The 25,920-nt window shown below is 37.8% G+C and overlaps 2 protein-coding genes across 3 annotated transcripts; both read right to left on the bottom strand.

Annotated features, from left to right (window-relative positions):
- Positions 1 to 97: 97 nt before the first annotated feature.
- On the bottom strand, positions 98 to 20,278 carry LOC133519908 (traB domain-containing protein-like). 2 transcript variants are annotated; one of them, XM_061854104.1, is made up of 11 exons: positions 20,131 to 20,278; positions 19,454 to 19,674; positions 13,102 to 13,197; positions 12,405 to 12,535; positions 12,088 to 12,212; positions 11,756 to 11,882; positions 10,135 to 10,274; positions 9,379 to 9,530; positions 8,849 to 8,954; positions 5,260 to 5,382; positions 98 to 4,393 (listed from the first exon to the last, which is right to left on the bottom strand). In XM_061854104.1, the coding sequence occupies exons 2-10, from the start codon at positions 19,653 to 19,655 to the stop codon at positions 5,268 to 5,270; spliced, it is 1,194 nt and encodes a 397-aa protein (XP_061710088.1). In that variant the 5' UTR covers positions 19,656 to 19,674; positions 20,131 to 20,278; the 3' UTR covers positions 98 to 4,393; positions 5,260 to 5,267. The 2 variants fall into 2 exon arrangements, with proteins under 2 accessions (XP_061710088.1, XP_061710090.1); XM_061854106.1 differs by lacking the exons at positions 19,454 to 19,674; positions 20,131 to 20,278 and adding an exon at positions 13,277 to 13,402.
- Positions 20,279 to 23,961: 3,683 nt separating this feature from the next.
- LOC133519911 (tRNA N6-adenosine threonylcarbamoyltransferase, mitochondrial-like) lies at positions 23,962 to 25,882 on the bottom strand. The gene has a single exon (XM_061854109.1). The coding sequence runs from the start codon at positions 25,567 to 25,569 to the stop codon at positions 24,322 to 24,324; it is 1,248 nt and encodes a 415-aa protein (XP_061710093.1). The 5' UTR covers positions 25,570 to 25,882; the 3' UTR covers positions 23,962 to 24,321.
- Positions 25,883 to 25,920: the final 38 nt, after the last annotated feature.

Below are 25,920 nucleotides of genomic sequence, written 5' to 3'. Positions count from 1 at the left end.
CCAAAGCCTTGAAGCTAGAAGAAGACAAGGTATTCAAGGTAAAGAAAATTCGTAACACGACACTGATTGCTGTATGGTTCAAAATAAAAGTGAGTCATTTAAATCAAGTCTCTTTAATTTCTCTTTACATTAATAATAACAATATGTAAAGCAGAAAATGTTTACTCACTTCCTCAACAACTAAATTGCTGCATACGCTATACTTGAACAGTGCTTTTCAATATTCTTTTAAATGTACCTACAGTTGGTTTCAGAAATACGGTCCGCTCCTGTGTCCAAAACGCAAAGTTGAACAAGCACTTGAAAAGTCGTTTAATTCTGTTGCAAAATTAGGTACAGAGCGGAAGTTGGTATCTAAGCGGGTGAGGGGTTCAATAAAATCGGAACATAACTTTATTGTTAACAAAATAACAGCGTGTAGATATCGTTTTGAACACCTTGCGCGCTTAGATACAACTGCGGCTGACTGTACACTGCATTCAAACCATTTCACACATTATTTTATCACACCTTAATAGCTATAAAGTTTTATGTCTAAAGGAATCAGTCGCTTGTGAGATCTAACTACTTCAGGTTTCAACAATATTACGTGCTCTGAAATCGTTAGACCTCATGAACAACTACCGACTATGAGAACTTGTATTTGGGTTAACTTCGGATGATAAAGGGGAACATCTGCGCACTGCGTCCGAATCGCACGTCGCTCCAGAAATTGAGCGAAAAAACGCTAGGCGCGTATTATAGCGAAGTCTCGCTCGCACGTCGGAGCGACGCGCAAATCCGATGCAGTGTGCCATTCCCCGAAGACGCAAACGTTGCCTAAGTTAGACAATTCAGCTGCGTCTTCTTAAATAAAATATGTTGTTTATAAGGCGTAACTAAACTAGTGCTAAACGTAAACTAGTGCCTACGCCAAATCTTGGGATTAGTTGTCAAGCGGACCCCAGGCTCCCATGAGCCGTGGCAAATGCCGGGACAACGCGAGGAAGAAGAAGTTTATAAGGCGTAACCGCCTTCATACTGAATTGGTCTGAATTCCCCATTTCGATAAAATTTCAAGCAATTTTCGTCCTCATAAACCAATACTTATAACTACGTGTGTAAACAATTGTGACTGATCGTGATCACCAACGTATTTTGAACCTGAGTGACCCCGACCAAGTTAGATGATATTATATAATACAGTGACGTGTCGTGTGCAGAGAAAAGAAGAACATTGATTTAACAATTATTATACCGTAATTAGATAATGAATTTCCGTAATTTCTAAGTCAAAATTCTAAACCATTGTTATGATTGCGTTAATAAAATATAAACAGTTATTATACCTCTCACGTCCAATGATGTTTTCTATGACAGTTCCTTCAAGTCTATACCTCCCGGACCCGGGTACGTCCTTAAACTACGTCCAAAAGAGAGGTATGGGCATTGTGAATGTCATCTCGCTTTGTGTGGTAGGGCACAGCCAGTGGATGTCATTCCAGATCTAGAGCAGAGACCAACTGGAGAAGTACCTCCACCTTACAGAAAACAGCAGCCAAATAACACTAGACCCTGCTCATAGTGTTGTGTTCCTTCCGGTGAGTAAGGTTGCCAGAGCTCAACGAGGGGGGGCGGGTTTAGGGTCGGCAACGCGCATGTAACTCCTCTGGAGTTGCAGGCGTACATAGGCTACGGAGACTGCTTACCATTAGGCGGACAGTATGCTTGTTTGCCACCGACGTAGTATAAAAAAAAACTCTTTTAGTTGAGCTAGATTTAAAAATTAATGGAATAAATATTTTTAACGTATTTTTATTACCTAAAACCAGGACAACGCGACAAGAATACCATTTTATATAAAGGTATACGCACAAATTTATATAAAGGTGACCCCTGACTATTGAAATAGTAGTACTGAATATATTTCTAAGTTTTTTCATACGAACTTTTATGAAAATATTCAGACAAATACCTACTTCGTTATGTTGCATTAACACCGAAATGAACTCGGTAGTTTTACGGCACGTCATTATGGTTAATGATATATTATGTAGGTACTACGAACTACAGCATGGGGTTCTTCAAGGAGTGTACGGTCACGTCTGAAAATATAGATACTGACGATAAAGTACCAAAAATATAAATATACACCTTAATACATGAGCAATAAGATCGTGTGTACATATTTTTGGGACTTTGTTCGTATCGATATTTTCAGACGTGACTGTACAGGTCTTTAAAGAGGCAGCAACGCGTATGTAACATGCAGCCCCGGAGTTGCAGGCGTTCATAGGATACTGTGACCGCGTACCATCAGGCGGGCCGTATGCTAGTCTGCCACTGACGTGGTATGTATTATAAAATCAGGGATACTTTGTTGTTTAGTCTATGGTCGATTTAGATGTAGTTCAATGTCATTTTTAACATATAACACATGATAAACATCCTCGTTTATATTTTTAACGCAACCGCAACAAGCGTGACAAGATTGTTAAATGACAAGATTGCGTATTATTCTATCACGAATAATATTTCCTTATATTATAAATGGATGGAGATTTATAATTAATTTCTTACATTATCACAGTCCTTAATATTAAATCAATATGAAAATGGAAATAATTTTATACGGCTCGTCTAACGATTATAATAGGTATATTAAGGGTGGGTTGCACCACGCACAATCAACGACAAATGAATGATCATCAGATAAATAACTATCAAACAGTTCTAACATATTTTAACGAACTACGATGATGAAGGCAGATTGTTGCAACCGACCCTAATACTTTAATGTCAATAAAACATGATAAAGTTATTTGAATGTCCAATTAAACAAATCTACTGAAAACATATTCACAATATTAATATAAGTGATGAAAACATGTAAATTGCATAACTATGATAATTAAATGCAAAATACCAGAAGGTTATCTAGTACTTCAACGTCAACGTGGCAATGCGGCCAGGCATTTTTTTTAAAATTCTAGGCTCTAGGCCCATCTTTTAGGTTTATAGTTTTTATAAATGTGTTCGCATAATAGATGTTTTTCTCTTAGTAAATAAATGTGTATTATTGTAACCAAGTTAATTATGGAAGATAGATGTAAGGAATACAATCTTCATAGGCAGAACTGTTGCAAAAGTGTCCAGCTGTCAGCTATAAATAATAGTTCCAAATCTCTCCAGAATAGCGTTAGAGTAGCAAATAATATTGACTGAGTGAAGTGCGATGTCTGATTTGTTTTTTTTTTTCAAGTGTTCTAGGTATTGTAGCGCCACCTATTTAAGGTTTTTTGACGGACACTTTTTGGTACATGGAGATTCTATTCCTGACCTCTACCTTCTAAAAAGTTAATATTAATATAATGACATTGACAACTAAAAACTAATATTTTTAAACATTAACGGCCTTGAGTTGGAGTGATATTAAAAGATGATAGATAAGCAATTAACATAATACTCGAATTTTAAAAACAAAATAATCAAATTCAGATCGAGAATGCCATCAATGGTAATTATTATTGCGTTTAAAAATGTCACTTCTAACTAACGATTCAAAACAAAATAACATGGACTGTTATTTCAACAAAAACTGAAAACAACGAAACAAGATAAACTAAAATCATTTTCTTTATAATTAATTTAAAATGTCGATTTTTTTACAACATATACTAAACCAAAACATGAGAAGTAGGTAGATTTCGATATTTTACATGAAATTCCAATTATAAATCGAATATTTACAATATTTTACGTTTAATATCAGCAAACAAAAACACAGTTTGGCCAAAAAAGAAGCCGAACAACAACATATACTAAAGCTAAGGCCCTTTCCTCACTTGTCGGTATTATATATCGATACAGTACGCAGTATTTCTTCATCAGTAGTGCAGAGGCGCAAGAGCGGGACGTGCCACCGCGTCCGTGACCCATCAAGCAGGTAATAATATGGCTTCGATTCTTTACATTCAACTTAGGTAAGGGCTGCCACAATTTTACAAGCGCGTAAAAATTGGGTATATAATATCATTATTGACAAGAATTCTTTCGTTCTTACATCTTAAGCCATACATTTTATTAGTACCATTATTTAGAATTTGAATGAATGTAAATTTGGTACAGCTCGTAAGATATTTAAACGGGCTTATAAGGAGCGAGTACCAAATTTAGATGTAGATCCATTTCTCTCAATATAGGAAAAAATGCAAAATTGACATCTCAATAAACATACATGACAATAATTTTAGCAATTTAACTTTCTAATCAGAGACTCATGTTCACGCCTAACCTATTTATTAATAAAATAATAAATCATATAATTAATGAGCGAGTTTTCATCCAATAATATTTACAGTTTAGTCTTCCTAAATTTATTATATGTGTGTTTCCGATGGTCCAATTAGGTGTTCTGAAAAGAAATTGTTACTTTTAACTCGAGGCTGATATTACCGATTGTTTGATATTGTTACGACTCGCCCCTTGACTTTGATGATACGAAGTAATACATATATCAGCAAGCGAGCGCATGCTAAGAGCTATAAGGACAATAGCCTAGTTCGGACTACGTCAGTAATTTAGTAGAGTGGCGAGTAATAAAGATACTTAGTTTATTATTCAAGTAGGCATATTACAACAATGCGCTTATGAACGTCAAATAAAGCTACACCCGCTCTAACCCTGCACCTCTGATCCGAGATTTAAATGCCCCCCCCCCCCCCCCCCACTGGAGGAGGGTATCCCAATATGGACCGGCAAGAAACTCGGCGGGACACATCTTTTCACAACATAATTGAGATTGAGTAATTGTGACTTTGCATTCCTAAAGGGCTAAGTTCCATGTGCAGCATAAACCTTTTAGCATGCAAATGATGCAAAGTCACAAATACTCAATCTCAATTTTTTCTTTTCTTTTCGCCAATTCTCGCCAACTAGCCTTATAAGACAAGACAAGTTGGCGAGAATCTATTCCTGTGGACGTCACGCTATTATCGAATAAACAATTTGAGTAATCATAAACCGTATTTGCGTTTCTACGTATCTGATACTACTATCGAATTAATTTGTTTAAATAATATCCACAAAGTATTCTTTGAGTTTTCGAGTCCGTAAATTCATTATTCGTTCGTCTGTGTAGACCAAGGACCTCCAAAACCTTTGGTTCGAAGTCTTCGAACGGGCTTTTCACGGGCCGGATTGACAGGCTCGAGACCCCTCGCAGTTTGGAGAGCCCCGGTATAGACAGGCGGGTACACGTGCCGGGTACTCGGTACTCACGGGGTGCATCACGGCAGCCAGCGGCGCGGCCACAGCCGGTAGCCCGCGTACACCAGCGCGCCCACGCACGCCACGCGCACGGACACGCGGATGATGCGAGTTGATAGTGATTCGGGCGGGATCCTATGGAAACAAAGTTTTATTACCGTATTTAAGATGGCTGTGGCACGTAAAAGTGACATTAGGATAGATCGATTCTCGAAGAAATTCTTTATTCCATATTCTTTTATAATTGCATACATATAGTAGGTACAAAAGATATTAAACATTATATTAGGTTCATACATGCTACCCGATTCGGGTGTTGCAATGCAATAACTACACTAATTACTTATCCTAACATTATACACATAAAATATACATATTTACAAATTAAACTAAGTTTAAGTATAACTGTCCCCTACAAATTCATCGACACAATAAAAACATTTTTCTATTAGGTGATTTTTAAGTTTCTTAATAAATATTGCTAAATTTTCCTCTGACTTAATATGCGCAGGGATTCTATTATATAAAGTCGCCGCAGCATAGTTTGGGCTGCTTCGAAATAATTGTGTACTTGGTGCCTGTATTACTAGGTTGAGCTCTCTTCGGCGACTTTGAATTCGTCTGAATATGCGTGAATTTTTGCGCACGAAAGTTGCCAGTTCTAGAATGTAGATGCCAGATAGTGTTAAAATTTCATATTCTTCGAAATATGGCCTACAGCTGGCTGGGGACGTTATTTTAGCCAGTATACGGACTTCGGTCAACGCTGAGAGGCGGTATAGTATAGATTTTCTGAAATGACTTTTACGCCTAGACCCTAATCTGGGTAATTCCACGAGACTGTAACGTCAGTTACCAATTCTTTTGTGTGTTCTTCATTAATGAAGAAAATTTAAGTGTATTTGTCTGGCGTAGCACTACAGGTAGATATCTGGATACTTAAATTTGCTTAATTAATGTAAGAACACAAGAAAGATAAACAATTGATTAAATTTAGAGGCAGACAACAGGCGGTCTTATCGCTAATAAGCGATATCTTCCAGTCAACCTTTGGGTTGCGGAAATAGAGAAGTTAATCGAAAAAGTAGGTGTTGCTAAACCGTAAAGACATAATTTACGAATTTATATTAGTAAAATTAATTACATACAATTTAACTCCAAACTTGGCGAAAATGTTAAGATTAATGTAAACTACGGAGATGAGTCAATCCAAGAAATGCAAAATGTAAGTTTTTTAGGGATAGTTTTAGATAAGCACTTGGATTGGCAAGCACAAATAGAAAAGATCCGTTGTTAACTAAATAGATTTGTTTATGTAAGTACTACGTAAGTTAAGACGGTCATCAGGTTTACATACGGCGTTAACCGCGTATCATGGGTATATTAGTTCAGTGTTAAGATATGGGCTTATTTTGTGGGGAAACTGTACGAAATTTAACATTGCATTCGTAGCACAGAAAAAATGTATCCTCGTAAGGCCCAAGGTCCTACCTATAGGACTTATTCAGTTCGATTAAATTTAAATCATATTCAATTAGGACAGAGTTGCATTTGTTTTGTTTCGTGCAATTTTCAAACAAAATAAAATCAACTGTATTCCGTGCACTATAGGTTCAAATTCCAGTGGCAAATTTTGAATTTTTCATTTCTATGGCTGGGCCTTAAGAGGGTATACGTGCTATTTGTAATCTAGCCCCATACAAGACATGCAAACCATCTTTCAAAAGACTTAGAATCTTACCGCTGCCATGTTTATACATCTTAGAAATCTGCATCTTAGCATCTGTAGTTTTAAGATTTTTGCATGCTAGTACAACCTGTTTAGTACAAATTGCAGAATAAGCAACCAATTGTCACTTACCAGCTAAGACACTTTTGTACCTACTTATTCTTTGCAATTAAATAAATACAATACATAGGTTACATAACAGATCATAAGATTAACACGTTATGATAATGTAGGACGACAGACCACCTCAATGTAGGCGAGCGCTCATATTATTGCATAGATTGGAACCTTAACACTATCACGATACAGTTGCTTTTTAAAGGACATTGTTGCTTTGCCACGTGGCTAATACGACAGCTCACCGCTGACTGCTGCAGCCCACCACCAGCCATATTTGTGCCAGTGTCGCAGCATTTACCACCCAGCCACAAAGAACCATGGCCCATCTGGAAGGCGATGAACAGGCTCAGGTCTCAGGTTGGCCGTTGTAAACAGAGCATGGTCGAATGGGGACTGCTTCGTGGCCACTCTATCCAATGTGCTTGCGACACTGCACCACAAACCATGGCGCACCTGCTGGATTGCCCCGCGTGCCCGCACCCGTGCTCTGAATCTGACCTGAGAGATGCCACGGTCCGGGCTATCAGTACCGCTGCTTTCTGGGCATCCACAGTTTAGGGGAACCTCGACACGAGAGAAGAAGAAGATGCCTAATTATGTAGAGTTACATACACTATTAAAACTACACATATCATAAACTTTATTTGATATATTCACTAACCCAAATTACAACCAACATTGGGGCATCGTTGCTCTCTTGGCTGAACTCGCTGATATGTGGTGGCGCCTCCGAAATATCTTAATCGCTCATTTTACAAGAAACTTTTGTAGTAGTTACTTTTAAAACAACAAAACAAATTCATTTTATACTTAAAACTAATTAAAAGATAAACTGTACGTCAAATGGGGTTGGCAACTGTCAAAGGTTTGCATAGATGGCGCCATCATAGCTTGCCCCTGTCTCTAGTTTTGTTCTATGAGATGTGGCTTAAAGTACTGGAATCCAGGTCACAAAATTCCAAAAAAAAAAAACAAGGATTTGACACAATTCTAGGGATTGACAGGGCAAGCTATGATGGCGCCATCTGTTTAATACTTCGACCGGCCAATCTTAAATTGTAGTATGTATCATATTATTGTACAATAAGTTCGTAGATTTAATACTTAACTGTAGTTTGTTCTGTACATAGTGTAGTGTTCATATTGTTTAATAGTTGTATGTAGTCTATTAGTTAGTTGTAATTTGTATTTCTTTGCAGATCGGATTCTCCACCGAACACTGTCTATGACCGTAATAAGATTCATATACTAGCCGTGTCTTATCCAACCTCGACATTGGCAGAATCATCAACACCTTGATGGAGCCATAACACGAAAAATTGATTGAACCCCATTGCGGCAAATGAAAACTTTTTTACGCATGTCACGCATCCGTAGTTTCTTTTTTTAATTCAGAGACAAACTAGAGTCGGGGGCCAATTTCCGTATCATTCAATACAAACTAACATGCGAGATTTGTCAAAATTGTATATCTTACAAAAAGGCATCTCGACTTTGAATGACGAAATTTGAATGTCATTACCAAATCGATTTTGATGTAGAAATGAAGCAATTACAACATTTTCACAGATAATAAATTAGTTATCATAGAGGGTTATGATATGTGTGTAGATAAAAGAAACAATGGTTTTTGTTTAACAGATTAGGGTCCGAGGCCCAAAAATAATTTGAGAAAATTCATACCATTTAAAGTTCTGTGGGTCCACAAGCGTGACAAAGCATAAAACAATAGGGTTTGTGGTTGGTACTGACTTGAGCAGAGGCGGGATGTCTTGTGAGCGCACTTTGCCCCAGTGTTGCACGATGCCGGCCACGTGACCGATGCCCACCACGCCCACGATGCGGCACGGCTCTCGTCCTGAAACAATGAGCTTTTTCTGAATTTCTAACCTTATAAACTCACAGAATGCGTACTGGTATTACGTTACAGAAGGTCTCTACTAGCTTAATGCACACGCTGCGTTCTGACGACGCAGTCACACTGCAATGTATCGCAAATCGCTTGCAATTGTCGGTGGGGTTTGTGGTCATCCACCATCTCTTCTAACATGTTGCAACATGGTATATGCCACTACATATCATTAAATACTCATGGGGCTGCAACGCCGCAACCTGCAGCGAGTGGCAGAGGTACTGTAAGCTGCAGAGATAACTAACCCTTCTGCACAGAAACATCAATAGTGTTACATGTCGCCGCAGATCTTAAGGCTTCTACAGATCTTGCATCAAATCGCATGCGATTATCGGTGAGGTTTGTAAAGGTAACTAAATAGATTACTCACGGGGCTGCAGCGCCGCGACTTGCAGCGAATGGCAGAGGTACATGTCGCGTTCGAGCACGAAAACGCGCTTTAGCGCTGGGAACTCCTCCGCCATCTCTTCCAGCATGTCTTCGAGCATCTTCTTTTGTTTACACTTCTCTACCTCCTCCACACTAAAAAAAAGACATAAAATAATTTATAAACTACAAGCTTCTGCCCGCACTTCATTTGCGTGGGACACAGACCACTCATCCTAAAGACATAGCATAGTCGCGCTACCCCCTATGCCACATATACGGTAGATTTACTCGATTTTCGAGACACGCCTACATTGCTAACTTCAGAACCCGGCTCAGTCTAGAAACTTCGCTAGCTCGAAGAAGTTTTTGCTATGAAAAATGCATTATTGTTGTGTTACATTGTGTTTCGAGAACACTAAAAAGGTGTACGAAAAAATGGCATCTCATTTCACATGTAAGCCGATTCTTTTAAATTTTATAATTACTGATAGAAATGCAGCGATTTTGATAGCACATATTGCGATGGTTATTTTAAATGTCAAGCTTCTATAAATAACACTAGCACACTCTGTGCTATCAAAATCGCTGCCCACTTGATCTAACTCTATGTCCTTCCTCGGGTCTCCACAGATTTTAGAGCCGCGAAATTTTGTCTTCTGCCTCTCTATCGTTCTTGCATATTCGGGTGACAGTGAGGCAAATAAACTAACGAACCGAGTGACCCTTTGTTTCGCCCAGCAATTTATAAATAACTCACCTAATAGACTGGTTCGATGTGAGCAAGTGCCATACGAAGCGTATGGTCTGCCCCCAGGTCAAGGACGCGATGGCTCTATGCAGGGTGATGTCTATCGCGCGGTCGCCTAATTGGACCATGCAGTTGGGTATCTTTTTGGCCTGCAACAAATAATATTGTTATTATTAGTGTTATTAATATTGTTATTAATAATATTGTTATTATATGTTGTTCCTGTTATGGATAGATAGATAGATCCATACATCTCCTTCCTTGCCGTATCCGGCAATGGCGACTCCATCAACAATTCTTATCCGGATTATGAAATGCCCTTATGTGGCTCGCAAAACCAAACTTTGTTTTGAAGATGCGGTCACACGATGCGCAATGGAGTTGTCCAGTCGAGTTGCGGGCGTATGTGTGGGAGGGCTTAGGTCGCGTCTTGCGGATATGACGCTTAGCATCTAGGTCTTCCAGACGGTGCTGCTCAAATTGAGCTACTTTCTTGTGAACACTAGAACGCCATTCCGATCTTTGCAATGCAATGCCTTCCCAGCAGTCAGTCGGTATCCCGCAAGCGACGAGGTGGCGTTTGAGAACGTCTTAATGTCGCAGGTCCGCTTTCCACAAGAGACCTCCGAGTAGAAAATTGCTTTGGGCAGTCTCTCATTCTCCATACGCACGACATGGCGACACCACCTTAGCTGATGCTTCATGGTCAGTGCTTCAATACCAGGCATCCCGACGCGACGTAAAACTTCCGTGTTCGGTACCTTGTCTTGCCACTTTATACGTAGAATTGAGCGCAGACAACGTAGGTGGAAGGTGTCCAGTTTTTTTCATATCTGATTTATAGCTGCACCACGTTTCTGAGGCATAAAGCAGTGTGGGTATGATGATAGCTTTGTAAACCATAATTTTTGTGGACAACTTCAAATCGTGCGACCTCCAAGCACGGTTGCTGAGCTTGCCAAATGCAGCAGCTGCATTGGCTATGCGTGATGGTATTTCAGACGCTAAGGTATTGTCATTGCGGAGTTGGCTTCCTAAGTACCTGAAGCGCGGCACTTCTTCAAGAGCTTTGTTATCCAGATTGATACTGGAGTATTCCATGTGACAACCCCTAGGTGGTTGTACAAGAATTTGCGTTTTTTACAAGATACATTCTTTATTCATACAAAAAAGCAAACAAATTCATCAAAACAAACAAAAAAGAAAAGTGTAAAATAAAAACATGGAAACTTAATTTTATAAAAAACAATTTTTAGTTAATTAATACGCCATGTGTCCTGGCACAGAAAAGGCGCTGACTCAGCATAATGATGCAGCAAGCCACATTCGCTGGTATTCTGCCAGGTGTTACTTATATCTACCTAACCTAAGTAGGTATGTATTTATCTGTATAATAACAATATATGTTTATCGTTTCCCCAAGTCCCCATAGTACAAGCTTTGCTTAGTTAAGTTAATCTGTGTAAGATAGTTCAAAAATATTTATTTATTATTACTATAATATCCATAGCGTCTAATTCTCCCCATACCATCGTCAATCCGGTAAACTTACCAATTTCAGACCTTCTTGCAAAGAGATAAAGTTTGTCAGTTATTATGTGTTATAACACAAATTATCAAATTAACTCACCTCGGCCATGGCACGTCGGAACTCGCCGCCGGGCGCCATGCCCAGCTCGCGAGTGATATGCGCGGACATGTTCAGGAGCAGGATGTACATGAGCCCGTTGAAAACTCCGTTCTGGGCCATCGTTGCCCTGAAAACGTTACACACTTGAGATGTCAGAGTACTAAGATTTCGCACAGATGCAGTCGCGTAGCTAAAAAATAATTTGATATAGCAATGGAAAAAAGAGTAGTCATTCATATGTGTTAATATCTGCTGCTGAAGTTGAGTTGAAAACATGCAAACGAACCGAACCCAAATAAATAAAATATACTTTTAAATGTTACTTCACTCACCTTATCTTCTTAATATTAATATTTTTAGCTTCTCTTAAGATTATTTCTTCATCTAGTAATAATATGTTGGTTCTCTGTTCACACAACTCAACCATTACAATATGCGGGTTCACTTCTTGTATTACCTTAAATTTACATGATTATAAACATCAGCAACTTGAAGTAAAAGACACATTCACTAAGTAATATTGATATAAAGCTTAATATTGCCTGGACAAACGGTTTTTTAACTTCAGTATTTTAGGAATCAACTAAGACATTTAACAAAAAAATTATCTAACGACTGATCTCTATTCCTTGCTTTATTAATATCATACCCTAGACACATCTTCTTGAGATTGCAAGCTGAAGTGGGCAGTGCCCACCAAATAAACCTTTCCGCCGTCAGGGGCATCCAACACAGTGACAGTGCTGGGCATTCCATCATCCATGGGCAAGTCAGGGACCCCTGTAATATAGAAACGGTGTTAACTGTGTCACGGCTTATTCTTGTAGTCATAGTTAGTACCTAGACCTAAGAAGATAGTATGTACATGACAGCAAGTCTGTAAAATAGTTGATAAGGAAATAAAGAGGCCTTTATTTTTATTTAGTCAGTACCTATGGCTGTCTAGTATAAGAACTAAAAAAAAAGGAATAGTGGAATATTTTCCACCTCAGGCGAAATTCGAAGTTGTTGCTGTGGAAAATCAGCATTCATTCGTTCGCCTTAGGCAGGAATAGGAGGCTTTGTATCATACAGAATTTTTGTTATATAAACAGACAAACAATATAAGAGTGGCAATTTGTTAAAGTGATAAAGAAGGACTTGTAGATGAATATTTTTAATTTTTAGATTCATTTGTGCTGTGATAATGTCATGCTCATGCAATTAGTCAGAATTTAAAAAAAAATGCTGTTTGGAAAAAACAATTTTAAAATAACATGAATTAAGTAACATGGAATGTCCTGGTAAATACAATAAATCAGTTAATAACAAGATAACTATCATGAGTCTTTAATAATTAAATTTACCTTCAATATCACATTCTGGGTTAGAATCAGCAATCTGATTATCTGAAGGGCTCTCTCTTTTCTGATCTGGTGTGGAAGTCACAAACTTAGGTTTCTCTGTAAATAAGGACAAATATAAAACATTGTACAATGTACTTATGTATTCTTGTTAAACACTCATATATTTTACAATTACTTTTTATGTATTTACTTCTTCTTATTGCGTTTTTCCTTTTTAAAGACATTTTAAGAAGTGTGTCAAGTGTCAGCTGTAGCACTACTGAACTTTTATTTACCCATTCAACTGCGGAGAAGCCCTAACAGTGCATCAGCTTGGATTGCAAGATACACTTATTAGATTATCTACTCATGGTAGAATCTGTTATAAGTTTTGGGCTTAGTCTGGTCTTATGGTCTTAGTGTAAATTGTGTAGTTTAAAGTAAGTTGGGTCAAATTACTTTGATGTAAGAATGAAAAAGAATGAGTTACGGAGTTTTAGTGTATGAGAATTATGCAATTGTAAATAGACAAATTATTTATAATTGTGTTGGTCTCAATACTTATTTGCAATAATGATTTAAATACCTACATTAACTCCAATTGCCCTTTTATTTTAACAGTCATAAAAAAAATATTAATTCAATCATTCACACCATATAGTAAGAAAGGCATTTGTAACTAATCAGTCAATAAATATATTTCCTATATTTATACAGTACAGCTGTTTAGTAAGATTGCATTCTGCTCCTTCAGGTACCTAGTCTGACACAATTGACTTTTTATAGCAATAAAAGTGTGACATTATATGTCTGTTTTGCAAGTTATAACTGCTGGTGACATGGGCATAGGCGAAACATGTTCATAGACACAATTATGCTGTTGCCTCCTGCAGAGGAGGATGAGGTTGAATGGTCCAATAGTACAGTGGTACTTTGTACTTAGCCTCGCTACAAAAGCAATTACTGTTCTCTAATTTACATAGAGTAGATTGTGAAAGTCCTTAAAGTTTCTAGTCATCACTATTTCTTTTTAGACAAGCTTTAAATTTGGTTAAGGAAAGTCAAACTAAAGTAGAGCCTCATTAATAATTAATTTAAGTATTTTTTTTAGTGATTATTAAAGTTTATCAATACTAGGGCTTGTCCCTTCGGACTTCAAATCTTCATAGTACCTACTATTACATATTGAACACTTATTCAACAGATGCAATGTGCATCAGAATAGCTTCAAAAGTGGAGTAATTTATTTTAAGGTGCTTCCGTAGCAAAAGACCTAGCATAATATTTGAATACAGAACTGAGGTAGTTGTTAAATAAAATTATAAAAGTTCTTTTGAGTTCTGTTATCTATCCACCTGCAATTCCTCTGCTTTAAAAGGTTATGGGCCCAGTATTATATGTGGACAATGAGGCAACTGTGTGCCTAGCTAAAAACCCAGACTTTCATCAGAGAACTTAGCACATATGCACCATTTCTTTGTCCGAGAACTGGTAGCAAACGGAAGCTTAAGCATGCAGAGGATACGCACTAACCTACAGCTGGCAGACATATTTACGAAGCCGCTGGCTAGACTAGGACTTTTAAAGCTGATTAGCAAGCTAGGTCTGTTCAACGAAAGAAGGTGTTATGGTGCAACCTCTATGGTCCTTGCATAGCAAAAGACCTATAATAATTAAATACAGAACTGAGGTAGTTGTCAAATAAAAGACATGTGTTTAGTGATGGGCTGCGGAAACATTCCCGCTACCAGTAAGTTTCCATTTGGGAATGTTACTAGTAAGTTACCAATGTTACCGGTAACATTCCCAAAAGACGGTAAGATACGAAATTTATGATTTATATGAGATAAAATAAGATTCAGAAGTTATTTTCTTAGCCCACCAAGGTATGTACAGTCGCGGACTTTACATTGGAGATGTCATAGCGTTAGTATTTACAACCAATTTGCTTGAACCGTAAATGGGTCAACAATTTTGTTGTTCTCAAGCAAAAGGTACCACATTGTCGTTTACCATAAGGACGCTCTGAAAGGTTATTCGTATAAAGATACGAGCTAATTTCGTCTTTTGGTTGAGAACATCACAATTAAAATCAATTTCAAAGTGTGCCTACGCTACGCTAACGTCTGCTTTCTTGTGAATTTCGATTTTAATAGCCGCATGAGAATACTTTGGTTTGCGGATTAGCCGGGTCGCTTCTGTGCCGGTATTTAGAAAAATCTTCAAGCCTACGATGCTCTCTAAATATTATCAATTCGAAATATTTACGATTTTTTTCGGGTAATACTTGCCTGTGCAGTGTGCATAATGATTGCACAGCTATCTTATCTTATCTTCTAATTACCGGGGGCCCTTGCGGATACACTTCGACCCATAGGGATCTTTTGTGTAGTTGCCCCCTAAGGAAAGACCCATTAGCTACTCAAGAGCCTTTTTGACCATTTCCATGTGTCGGATGATGGAGCTTATGGGTAGCCTTTTGAATTCCTTTGGTTCCAGATAGCCTGTTCCAAAGTCCTTCATTCTTTGTCTGGCGAGGGCGTGACATTCACACATTAGGTGTGTTACTGTCTCTTCCTCTTCACCACACATTCGACAATCGGTGTTGTCAGAGTATCCCATCCTGGCCAAAACCCCTTTGACCCCATAATGGCCCGTAAACACCCCTGTTATAATTTGGAGTTGTCTCCTGCTAAGTTTCCATAGCTTTTTGCTCCAACCGGAGTCTTCTTCTTGTATGAAGAGCTTTGAGTGCTTTAGACCCGTCAGACTGTCCCATTCTTTTTGGTGTCTCGTCCTAGTATGGTCTTTAATAGCCGTTATAATGGTTCCCTGTGAGAGCCCCACGAATGGTTCCGGACCTATGTGGTTACTTGCGGATCCGGCTCTGGCAAGTTCATCTGCATTTTCATTGCCTATGAATCCCTCGTGCCCTGGAATCCATACCAGTTGCACTCTATTTTGTCTTCCAAGCTTGTTCAGAGCTTGGACACCATTGTACACCAGTCTAGAGTCCACTCTGGGCGCCCTGAGCGCCTTGAGTGCAGCCTGACTGTCACTGAGTATATAGATATTCTTCCCTTGGGTTTGCCTAACTATATTCTCATGCACACAGGCAATTATAGCGTACGTCTCGGCTTGGAAGACAGTAGCGTAATTACCCATGCTTATGCTACAACTAAAGTCATTTGCATAAATGCCTGCCCCCGTACCAGATACTGTCTTGGACCCGTCTGTGTACCATATGATGTCGTTTTCATCCGAATTTGGTGCTTGAAGACCTTCGGTCCATTCAGCCCTTGTTGGAACTTTAACTTCAAAATTCTTACGGAACACAAACTTGGGTTGCATCTTATCGCAGCCCATATTCGTTATCCTTTCCATGAAATTGTCACATTCCATGTTTGTGTGTTTAGTCTTTGGCTTGCTATCGCTCCATAGGCCTGTTAGAGCCAGCCTGTGTAGCGATTTCCGCGCCTCAGATTGTATCACCAGATGTAGCGGCAGGAGGTCTAGCAGTACCTCCATCGCCGCTGTTGGCGTTGTTCTAAACGCCCCGGTAATAGCCATGCATGCTGTTCTCTGTATTTTCATAAGGTTCTCCCTGCATGTGCTCTTTAGTGTCCTTGTCCACCATGCCAGGCATCCGTACAAAATGATAGGTCTTACCATCATGGTATAGATCCATCTTAGTACCTTTGGGTTTAAACCCCATGTTTTCCCATATGCCGTTCTACACATTCCAAACACTCTCAGCGCCTTGGTTGTGGTAAGTTCGACATGCTTCCTCCAGTTCAGTTTTTTATCTAGTGTTACACCTAGATATTTCACTTCATCGGACACTTCACAGCTAACTTGCAATGTTCCAAATGAATTTGGTCCATTAAGTAAAATATTTCCCTATTAGGGAACAAATATGTAACAGCAGTAGTGAGCTGTACAACAATTGTTTTAAATTAGCAGATAAAAAGAGCAAATCTGCTATGTGTGTGATTTTAATCAAATTAATTAATATCTTATTATTATTTATTATTTATTATTTTATTTGATACACTAGCAGCTCTTGGAGCTGATGCGTGTATATCGCAGCACTTGTGTTTATTTAGCACTTTTTAATGTTCTAAAATGTGTATCTAGTCTATTTTTGAAAGAGTTCACTGATGGTGCACTAACAACAGTTTCTGGTAGAGAGTTCCACACATTTACTACACGATTTGGCAAGAAGTGTTTCCTAGGGTTGCTAGCACATGGAGGTTTGACAAGTTTTTTAGAGTGTCCTCTTAACCTTACATTCTGGCTTGATATGTATAGGTCTTTAATATTTGGAACATTGTAGTGTCCAGACAAGACTTTGTATGTCTCAATAAGATCGCCTCGCTTCCTTCTGTCCTCCAATGTTGTAAGACCTAATTCCTGAAGCCGTTCTTCATATGGCTTGTCTTTCAGTGAAGCAACCATTTTAGTTGCTCTTCGCTGTACTTTTTCCAGCAAAGTGATGTCCTTTTTAAAGTAGGGGGACCATATCTGAAAAGCATACTCAAGTAAAGGACGGAGATACGACTTGTATATTCTAATAAATAGATCCTTAGTAATTACATGGAATGCTTTCCGGATCATATACAGCATAGAATTTGCTCTCTTGGTAATTTTGGTGATATGCGTGTCCCATTTTAAGTTATGTGAAATAGTGATGCCCAGGTCTCTTTGACTAGTTACTGCTTGTAGGGGAACAGAGTCAATGTGGTAATTTAGTTTTGGATTTGTTTTTCCTATATGTAGGACTGTGCACTTGTCAGCATTTAGTGATATGAGCCAGTCTTTAGTCCACTGAACTATGCGATCTAAATCACTTTGGATAATATTATGAGTTACCAATGGATTACCCATAACTTTGGTATCGTCAGCAAATATTGACAGTTCCGACTGTACGACACTCTTCAAATCCGTTATAAATATGCCAAACAGGATTGGTCCCAGCACTGATCCCTGAGGAACACCACTATAGACGTTGTGTTCATTTGATAGAGTTTCCCCTACTCTTACTTTAAATATCCTGTGGGTTAGAAAGTCCGATATCCATTCAAGGAGCTGACCACGAATCCCAAAGTGCTCCAATTTAGTAATTAGCCTTCGAATAGGTACGCGATCAAATGCCTTTTCGTAGTCTAAGTATATGACGTCCGTAGGCTGACGATTGTCCCAGTCCCGTGTCCACTTATCAAGACATACAAGAAGATTCGTCACTGTGGATCTTTTCGGTATGAAGCCATGCTGCTCATCGATAATTACATTCTCCTTACTTATAAAATTTCGCAATTCAGTGACTATAATTTTTTCCATAGTTTTGCAGACTATACTTGTGAGGCTGATTGGCCGATAGTTAGCAGCAACAAACTTATCACCTTTCTTGTATATGGGAGTGACATGGGCTTCCTTCCAGTCTCGAGGTAGGGTTCCATTCTTGAGGGATAAATTCATTATAAAAGTCAGCTCATCAACAAGCACGTTACTGCATTTTTTAAGAAAAACCGAGGGTAGAGTATCCGGCCCCATTGAGGTCGAGTCGCTAAATGTTGCTAGCGTTTTTGCCACGTTCTCAGGCGTGAAGCTTACTGATTCAATTGAATTTTCTACACGAGGCATCTGGACTTCCGGAATGTTCGTGTGTGCTGGTTCACAAACAAAGGATTTCTCAAATTTTTGAGCAAAAAGCTCGGCGACAACTTTCTGATCGTTCGTGATATTCCCCTTCTCATCTCTCAGTGAAGGAGGTACCGATACCTCAGAGGATAGCTGCTTTCGGATGTAACTATAAAACGATTTTGGACCACAGCTCACTACTCCTCTTTCAAATTCAGCTCTTAACTTTCTGACTAGTGTCACCAGTTTATTATTTTCAGTTCTATATGCTTTATATGATTTTTCACAGCCACTTGATTTATACTCTTTCCAAAGTTTTAATTTATTTTCAACCTTTTCTAGTACTTGCTTTGTAAGACTTATGTGTTTTGTTGCTAGGTAACTATTTGTCAATCAAAATTCGAGCTCATATCAACTTTGGAAAGTGCAACAACAAAATATAATTATCTATTTATATAATAAAATGATAAAAGTTCTTTCGAGTCATGTGCTATCCATGCACCATGCAATTCCTCTGCTTTATTAATTTTGAAAAATATCTACTAAACCTGAAACACTGCATACTTTAGTAACAATTACGCTATTGTAACTATTAATCTTGATTACTATTGCTACATAACCCCCCTTCTGAAGTTACCCCAGTGGACCTTATAGGAGAAATATTATTGATGTTTAATCCTTGGCTTTGAGTGATCTTGCTATCTAGACGTAAGAGTGTAAAAAAGTACATTACCACTAGTCCCTGGGCCCATGTTTCCTGTTATATTGAGATGTGTATCACCCCCTCCGTCTTCAGCCCTTATGAACACTTTGCATTCATTGACTAAGTCACACTTCACATTGGGTTTAGGGTTAGGTTTTAATAACAATTCCTCTTCTTCCAGACCCTGCTTGCCAGCCACACTGTCACTTAGCAGAGTGTCAGCAGCATCCATTTTATTTTAGAGTAGGCACCTGAAACATAATGTGATCTGTTATTTGTACAACGGTGGCAAACGAGTGTATGCTGGCACAAGGTGTCATGTCAAAGGTGTCTCAAGTGCATTGCTAACTCACTATAAATTTATTGTATCTTGTTGTAAGTGTATCCTTGGGAGGTTTAGCGATCTTACTTAACACCAGGAAACACAAAATTACATACATTTTTATAGAATAAGTACAAATTGGTGGTAGTGACGTGTAATTTTCATTTTTAAACTATGATGTACAGAAAATTATTCATTACATTATGTTGCAATAATACACGAATACGGCAATATACATAATAAAATGCAACCGTGAGAGACATGTCTATATTAAAATATAGAGACACAAATACACAATTTTGTCTAAACTGCTATTAAATAAAACTTTTCTATTAAAATTAATGACAGCATAAATGTAGATGTGTAACAATTTTACAGCACTTACTCTTTGCGCAGGCTTTTATGTACATAAGCGGATTAGATATGTAACAAGAAGCAAAAAATGTTTAGGAAAAAAGAGAATTCCAACTCTTTTTAAAATTAATATATCGACATGAACACGAAACGATCAACGCAACGCAACGTCACTCGAATATTTTTTTCGAAATGACAGTTACGTTTCCAGTATTGCCTCAGATAAAACTCAAAATCACTTCAATTATAACATAATATTCAGATCGTATCGAAAACAGCAAATCCATTCAAATAAATAAAAGTCCAAATTCGTGACAAAATATTGCTTTTTGATATATGGCGAAGCATCTGTTAGCTGATTAGTACTTATGTAAACCCTAATTATTTTACAGAAATGCTGAATACTGCATACAATTTAAATCATTTTAAGGGCTTATTCATAACCTGGTAACACTGGACTTGAGCCAGACTATTCAAGATTTAATTATAACCGCTGCAATTGTGATTATTGTCTATGTTAAATGCTCTAATTTTTACTTTATCTGTATTCTAACATAGCCGTCCTCAGTCCTGTCTAGCTAGTCTATGCCAACTGTTACATCACTTGCTGTGGGGAAGACCACTTTTCCAGGAAATTCTCATCTCTTATTCTTGAAACTAGACATCAAAATCTTGCAATAATGAGTGCCTGGAGAGCAGCTGGTCTTAAGTGAGTTATGATCTGTCACTGGGAAAATGGGTTCTTTGAGCAACAATGCAATGATAGTTTTGTTTAATTTTAGCTACATTAACTACTCCAACATCGCCGCTAAGGTGCTCCGTCGGGCCCTGAAACAAGAGTTCCGAGCTGAAGCATTGAGGCGAGATGAATCCCACATTCGCATCACCCCTTGGGCTAATGGCAAACCTGCCCGTGAGTATCCATTCTACCCTCAAGATATATAGGTTTATCCATTGGTATTTCAGTTTTCAAGTAAGGCTCTGGGCCTTTTAGTGCGGTTGTACTCAATCTATGGGTACCCTAGTCTTCGAGTGAGAAATATATATGGATGCTCTTAATTTTCTATGGATTTGATATAAATTGTGATTTATGTTTTCAGATGAAAAAGAATAAATTAAGTATAAAGTGTAAGTTAGGAGATGCAACAGAAATGTGATTAGATGCTTTATTTTGTTCCACTAGTAAACATTTTCTGGTCTTATTTTAATTTAGTCATAAGACCACTGAAATGAAGATGACATAATATGCAATAGTAATTAATTAAACCTTTACTAACTTTATAGTTCGATTTTAACTAATGAATCTCTTATGAGTTTTGTGATTTGTCCAATTAGAAATAACAATAACTCCTAGTATGTCAGAATGTGAATTTATGTTGTTGTTTTTTGATTGTGTACCAATTATTAAAGTAAAAATGTTTGTATTGAAAGACTAACAAATTAGAATGGAAATGCTAGCAAATCTTTTATAGTAAGTTGTAACGTTTCATGTGTTTAAGGTACCTTTATCCATGGAATGTCACATATCCGTTTTCAACTGGAAATTTGAAAACTAAGCTAACTTATTAATTCTAGAGTCAGACAGCTAAGTTGGCAACAATTTTAATAGCCCAACCTGTGCAAGTGTTAAGTAAACATCATAATTTCATAGAAGTTTGAAATTTTAAAATAATACTTGCACTGTCTGGACTGTCAAAATCACTGCCATCTTATCTTGGTCTGACTCTAGTGACTTGTGTTAAAATGGACATTTAACACTTTCACTGCCAAGAACTCCAGAGGGAGTTCTCGAAAACTTTGTTCACATGCCACGCGACTCCCGAGGGGAGTTCGTACTATACAATTTATAGATGACTAAAGGCCATGGCCATCCGACTCCTCTAGCGAGTTCTACGAAACTTACGATTTTTCAGGGTTGTCACTATACCTCGTTTTTTAGGATTACAAAAATGCTAATATACTAATAGCTAGCCTAGTAAATAAAGTTTAGAGTAGGTAGGTATCTGACATACCTCCTTAATATAATATGTATTTATGCTCACTATGCAACTAAAAATGCATGGCGTTGGCAATTTTGCCCTTTGTGACAGCCCTGGACTCCCTAGAGGAGTCGTCGGCATACGGCATAGAAATAAATTAACTCCCCAGCGGAGTTGTTGGCGTGCAGCGTTGTTTATTCGCCGAGTGCGCGTTTGGACTCACGGGGGAGTCTTATATAGATGTTTGTATTTACGGCAAGCGGTGGACTTGAGTTTTGGCCTGGCAATGAAAGTGTTAACCATAATCAACCTGCACAATCAATCAGACCGGGTGGAAAGGGTTAAGATGTTTTAAGAGATTTGCTACACTCCTTTTTATAAATACTTTGCAAGAGTTGATTGCAAAGCCATTCAGTACGTGTATATGTGTGCTCAACTAACATTTAGCTGTCCATATAATTATACAAATGTTAATTTAATTCTGTAATTTTGCAGATGCACAACAGGTGGCACCCAAGTAAACTCAATGGAACCACTGGCGAACATGCATGATGATTGATAATTGTAATTACAGCAAGTGATAGTTTTAATTTATTAAAAACCAGATAATAATTTTTTTTTGTTTATTTCTTAATATGTATATACATACTGTACAGCAATATAATACCCTCGTGGCGCCCACGCGCCTTTTGATAAACCAAAATAAACATGGCGACTCCAGCCCAGAACTTATTTCAAGTAACTTTCTATTACCGCTCATGCGCCTTTCAGAAGGTCATATTAATAAACTCTGTGTAGATTTTTGAAATTTCGCGGGTCAAAGAAATAATTTATTCCGATTTCTGAACGAAATATTAGGGAACAGTTTCCGGTATGCTACCATTAGCTATCACAATTGACAGATGTCATTTTTTTGATAAATGGACGGCGGTATGGCTGGCTCACGAACACGTGGTAAGTAAATCGCATTTTATTATGATAATCCGTGACTGTCGAGTATGTTTTATGCAAAAAGTTGCTAATGAATGGGTAATTCTTAAATGGAGATAATTATTTCGCATTTTTATAGCTTAAATTCTTCGAAATCTTGGTTAAAAATAATATGTACTTTGTGAAGTCGGTTGGGTCGAAGCTAGTACTAAAAATATCTTAAGGTTTTTAGTTTGTGGCTTTATGTTACGCTGGTTTATGAAATATTACTAATATGAAAATGCTACTTTTTCAGTAATAATTTAATACTCTTTACACTACTAAGTTTTCGTGTCTAGTCTGTGTAGATACACTTATCTAGCACTATTCTAACCCAGTATTGTTAGCCAGAGGTTCAGGATTGCATTGATCACCTATACGTAAGGTGTTTTAATCACAGGTTTGCGGGATGAAGAAATCCAAGCCTTTATGGGCGATGGTAACCTGGACAATTCGGAGTTTGAAGATGACGGAGAAGCGGATGCAGATTGCATCATGCAGAGATAAGAATTTAATGAGTAAACCAAACCTAAGCCTTGTAATATGAGACTGATTAAAGAATAACTGTAATAGAAGTAAGTCATTTAATTGAAAAATAACTGAAATAAACATATTAATCCTAAAAACAGTTATTAATTTTACATCACTTAATAATTCCTTCTAATCTAGTAATTGTGGCCCAGTGGCCTTTGTAAAGAACAAAAGGTAGACAAATAATTGAATTGAAAAACATATGCTAATATAATCATAATTATACCCCGAAAGTTTCACTTCAAACCGGTAACTCTAACACATAAAAATTTCAACTCGAAATCTTGGGCGGATAGGACTATAACTATTATGTCCTATAAGAAGGACGGTCGGGTCATAGTTAAAGAAGAGCCAAAAAAGCCTTGGGCGCCACGAGGATACACCTAAGGGCCTCCGCTAGCTGGCGCGGGTGCACGGAGCGGACGAGCGGGTTAATGAAAAATAGTATGAGCGATGATAACTGAAGCGGACGCGTGTGGCGGATTTCACCTAGAAATAGAACCCGCGTCAGCTAGCGTAGGCCCTAAGGAAATTCATTCCATAATATGCTCTCCTCTGAGAGCCTACCGTGAACCATGTTCAACATGTTACCTCCCTGTTTGTAAATTCATATGTAAGTGTGGCAGGGAGGCAACTTGTAGAATGTGGTTTGTGTTAGGCCCTTTGACCACGGACGGTAAACATATAAAATTTCTTTTCTGTCACTGCTAAGAAGTGGAAAATAAATATAATAATGGAGACAGTTATAAATAAGGCATTTTCTTTCTTATTCTTGTGACTCGTACTTGTATGTCAGCAGCTTTAACATCATTTATAATATTTTTTCCAAGTGTTGCATAAGGATCTACTATAACATCTGAATTTAACATAGCACATTCTTCCTTCAGTTTCAGTTTTTCTATACCATTCCAGGCTATCATTATACCATTATCTGTGCATACTCTGGGTGGTGGACGATAAACTTTATACCCTCTTTTATCTCCAATAACCCTGATAGAATTAAATATATAATCATTACAAGCAACTCCACCTGAAACTACAATGCTCTTATTAGAAGTTATAATTTTGTTGGCTTCACAAAATGCTACAGCCCTCTCTGTTCTGTGTGCTATATGCTCTGCTACACCATGCAAAAAACCTGCACATAAGTTGTTTATTTCAGGAATAATTCCATCACCGATAATTCTGTGTTCAGATTCTTTCTCCTTCAATTTCCTTTCAACAAAATCCTTCAGTCCACTGAAGCTAAAACTACAATCTCTAAGTTTCACCAATGGCAATGGGAACTCAAACATTTCAGGCTTATCAGCCTTTTTTGCAGCTAGCTCAATTGCTCTTCCACCGGCAACTTGTGAGTACTCTGGGATATTTCTGAGTTTCATACGGCGAGCAACTTTATCCATTATTTCTCCGGGTGAATTATCTAGAGTATCACCAAGCAAGAGTACATCATCAACATCTCTGAAAGCTGCTAGAAGACTATTGCCACCAGATATTAACAAGGCCAAGAAGGGAAAGGGAATGTCATGGTACATCCTAGCCACAAGTGCATGTGCTTCCATGTGATGTATAGGTATTAAGGGTTTATTATGCAATCTTGACAAATGTTTTGCATATCTTACTCCAACCTCAAGGCTGTTCATTAAACCAGGTTTGACAGTAACCGCTATAGCATCTATGCTATCCATACGAATAGATGCTGCATCTAGTGCTCCGTTAACCGCCTTTCCAATGTTGTCACGATGTAGTTCATGAGCAATTGTAGGATTTATTCCCCCATATTTTAGATGCCTTATATTTTGTGAATATAATGATTCTCCTAATATATTACCAGCACCATTAACTATGGCACAGCCCGTATCATCGCATGATGTTTCTATTCCTAAAATTAAGGTATTTTCAGAGAAAATAAGGTGTTTCTTACGTTGAAGTAACCTCACTGATTTGTTTACATGCAGTCTTCTTAAAGTTAAACAGCACAAACCAAACATAGCTAAACATTAAAAAAATGGTCGTATCCGATATGTTACTTGTGAATCGATAAGACAAATTACAAGTTAATTATGCAATTAATAATAATATGGTTTTAAGTATGAAACTATAACCTATTAGTATTAGCAACAACCACTTTTGCTGTTGACATTGACAACAAAGAGAATATAATCAGTATAATCACTACGTCTCTTTTGAGGCGGGATTCCCATACTAGCGACTGGATTATAAAATATTTGCATGGCAAACCATAACCAACATTTACGCCAAAGAATAATAGTACCAACATAACGGTAACAGAGGAAAAATATAAAAAAAATAAAAAAATAAATAAATAAACGTTTATTCAC

This window comes from Cydia pomonella, chromosome 7 (assembly GCF_033807575.1).
Source record: "Cydia pomonella isolate Wapato2018A chromosome 7, ilCydPomo1, whole genome shotgun sequence".
Taxonomy (NCBI): Eukaryota; Metazoa; Arthropoda; class Insecta; order Lepidoptera; family Tortricidae; genus Cydia; species Cydia pomonella.
Note: the sequence above shows the minus strand (reverse complement) of the source record. Positions and strands in the feature narration are given on the sequence as shown.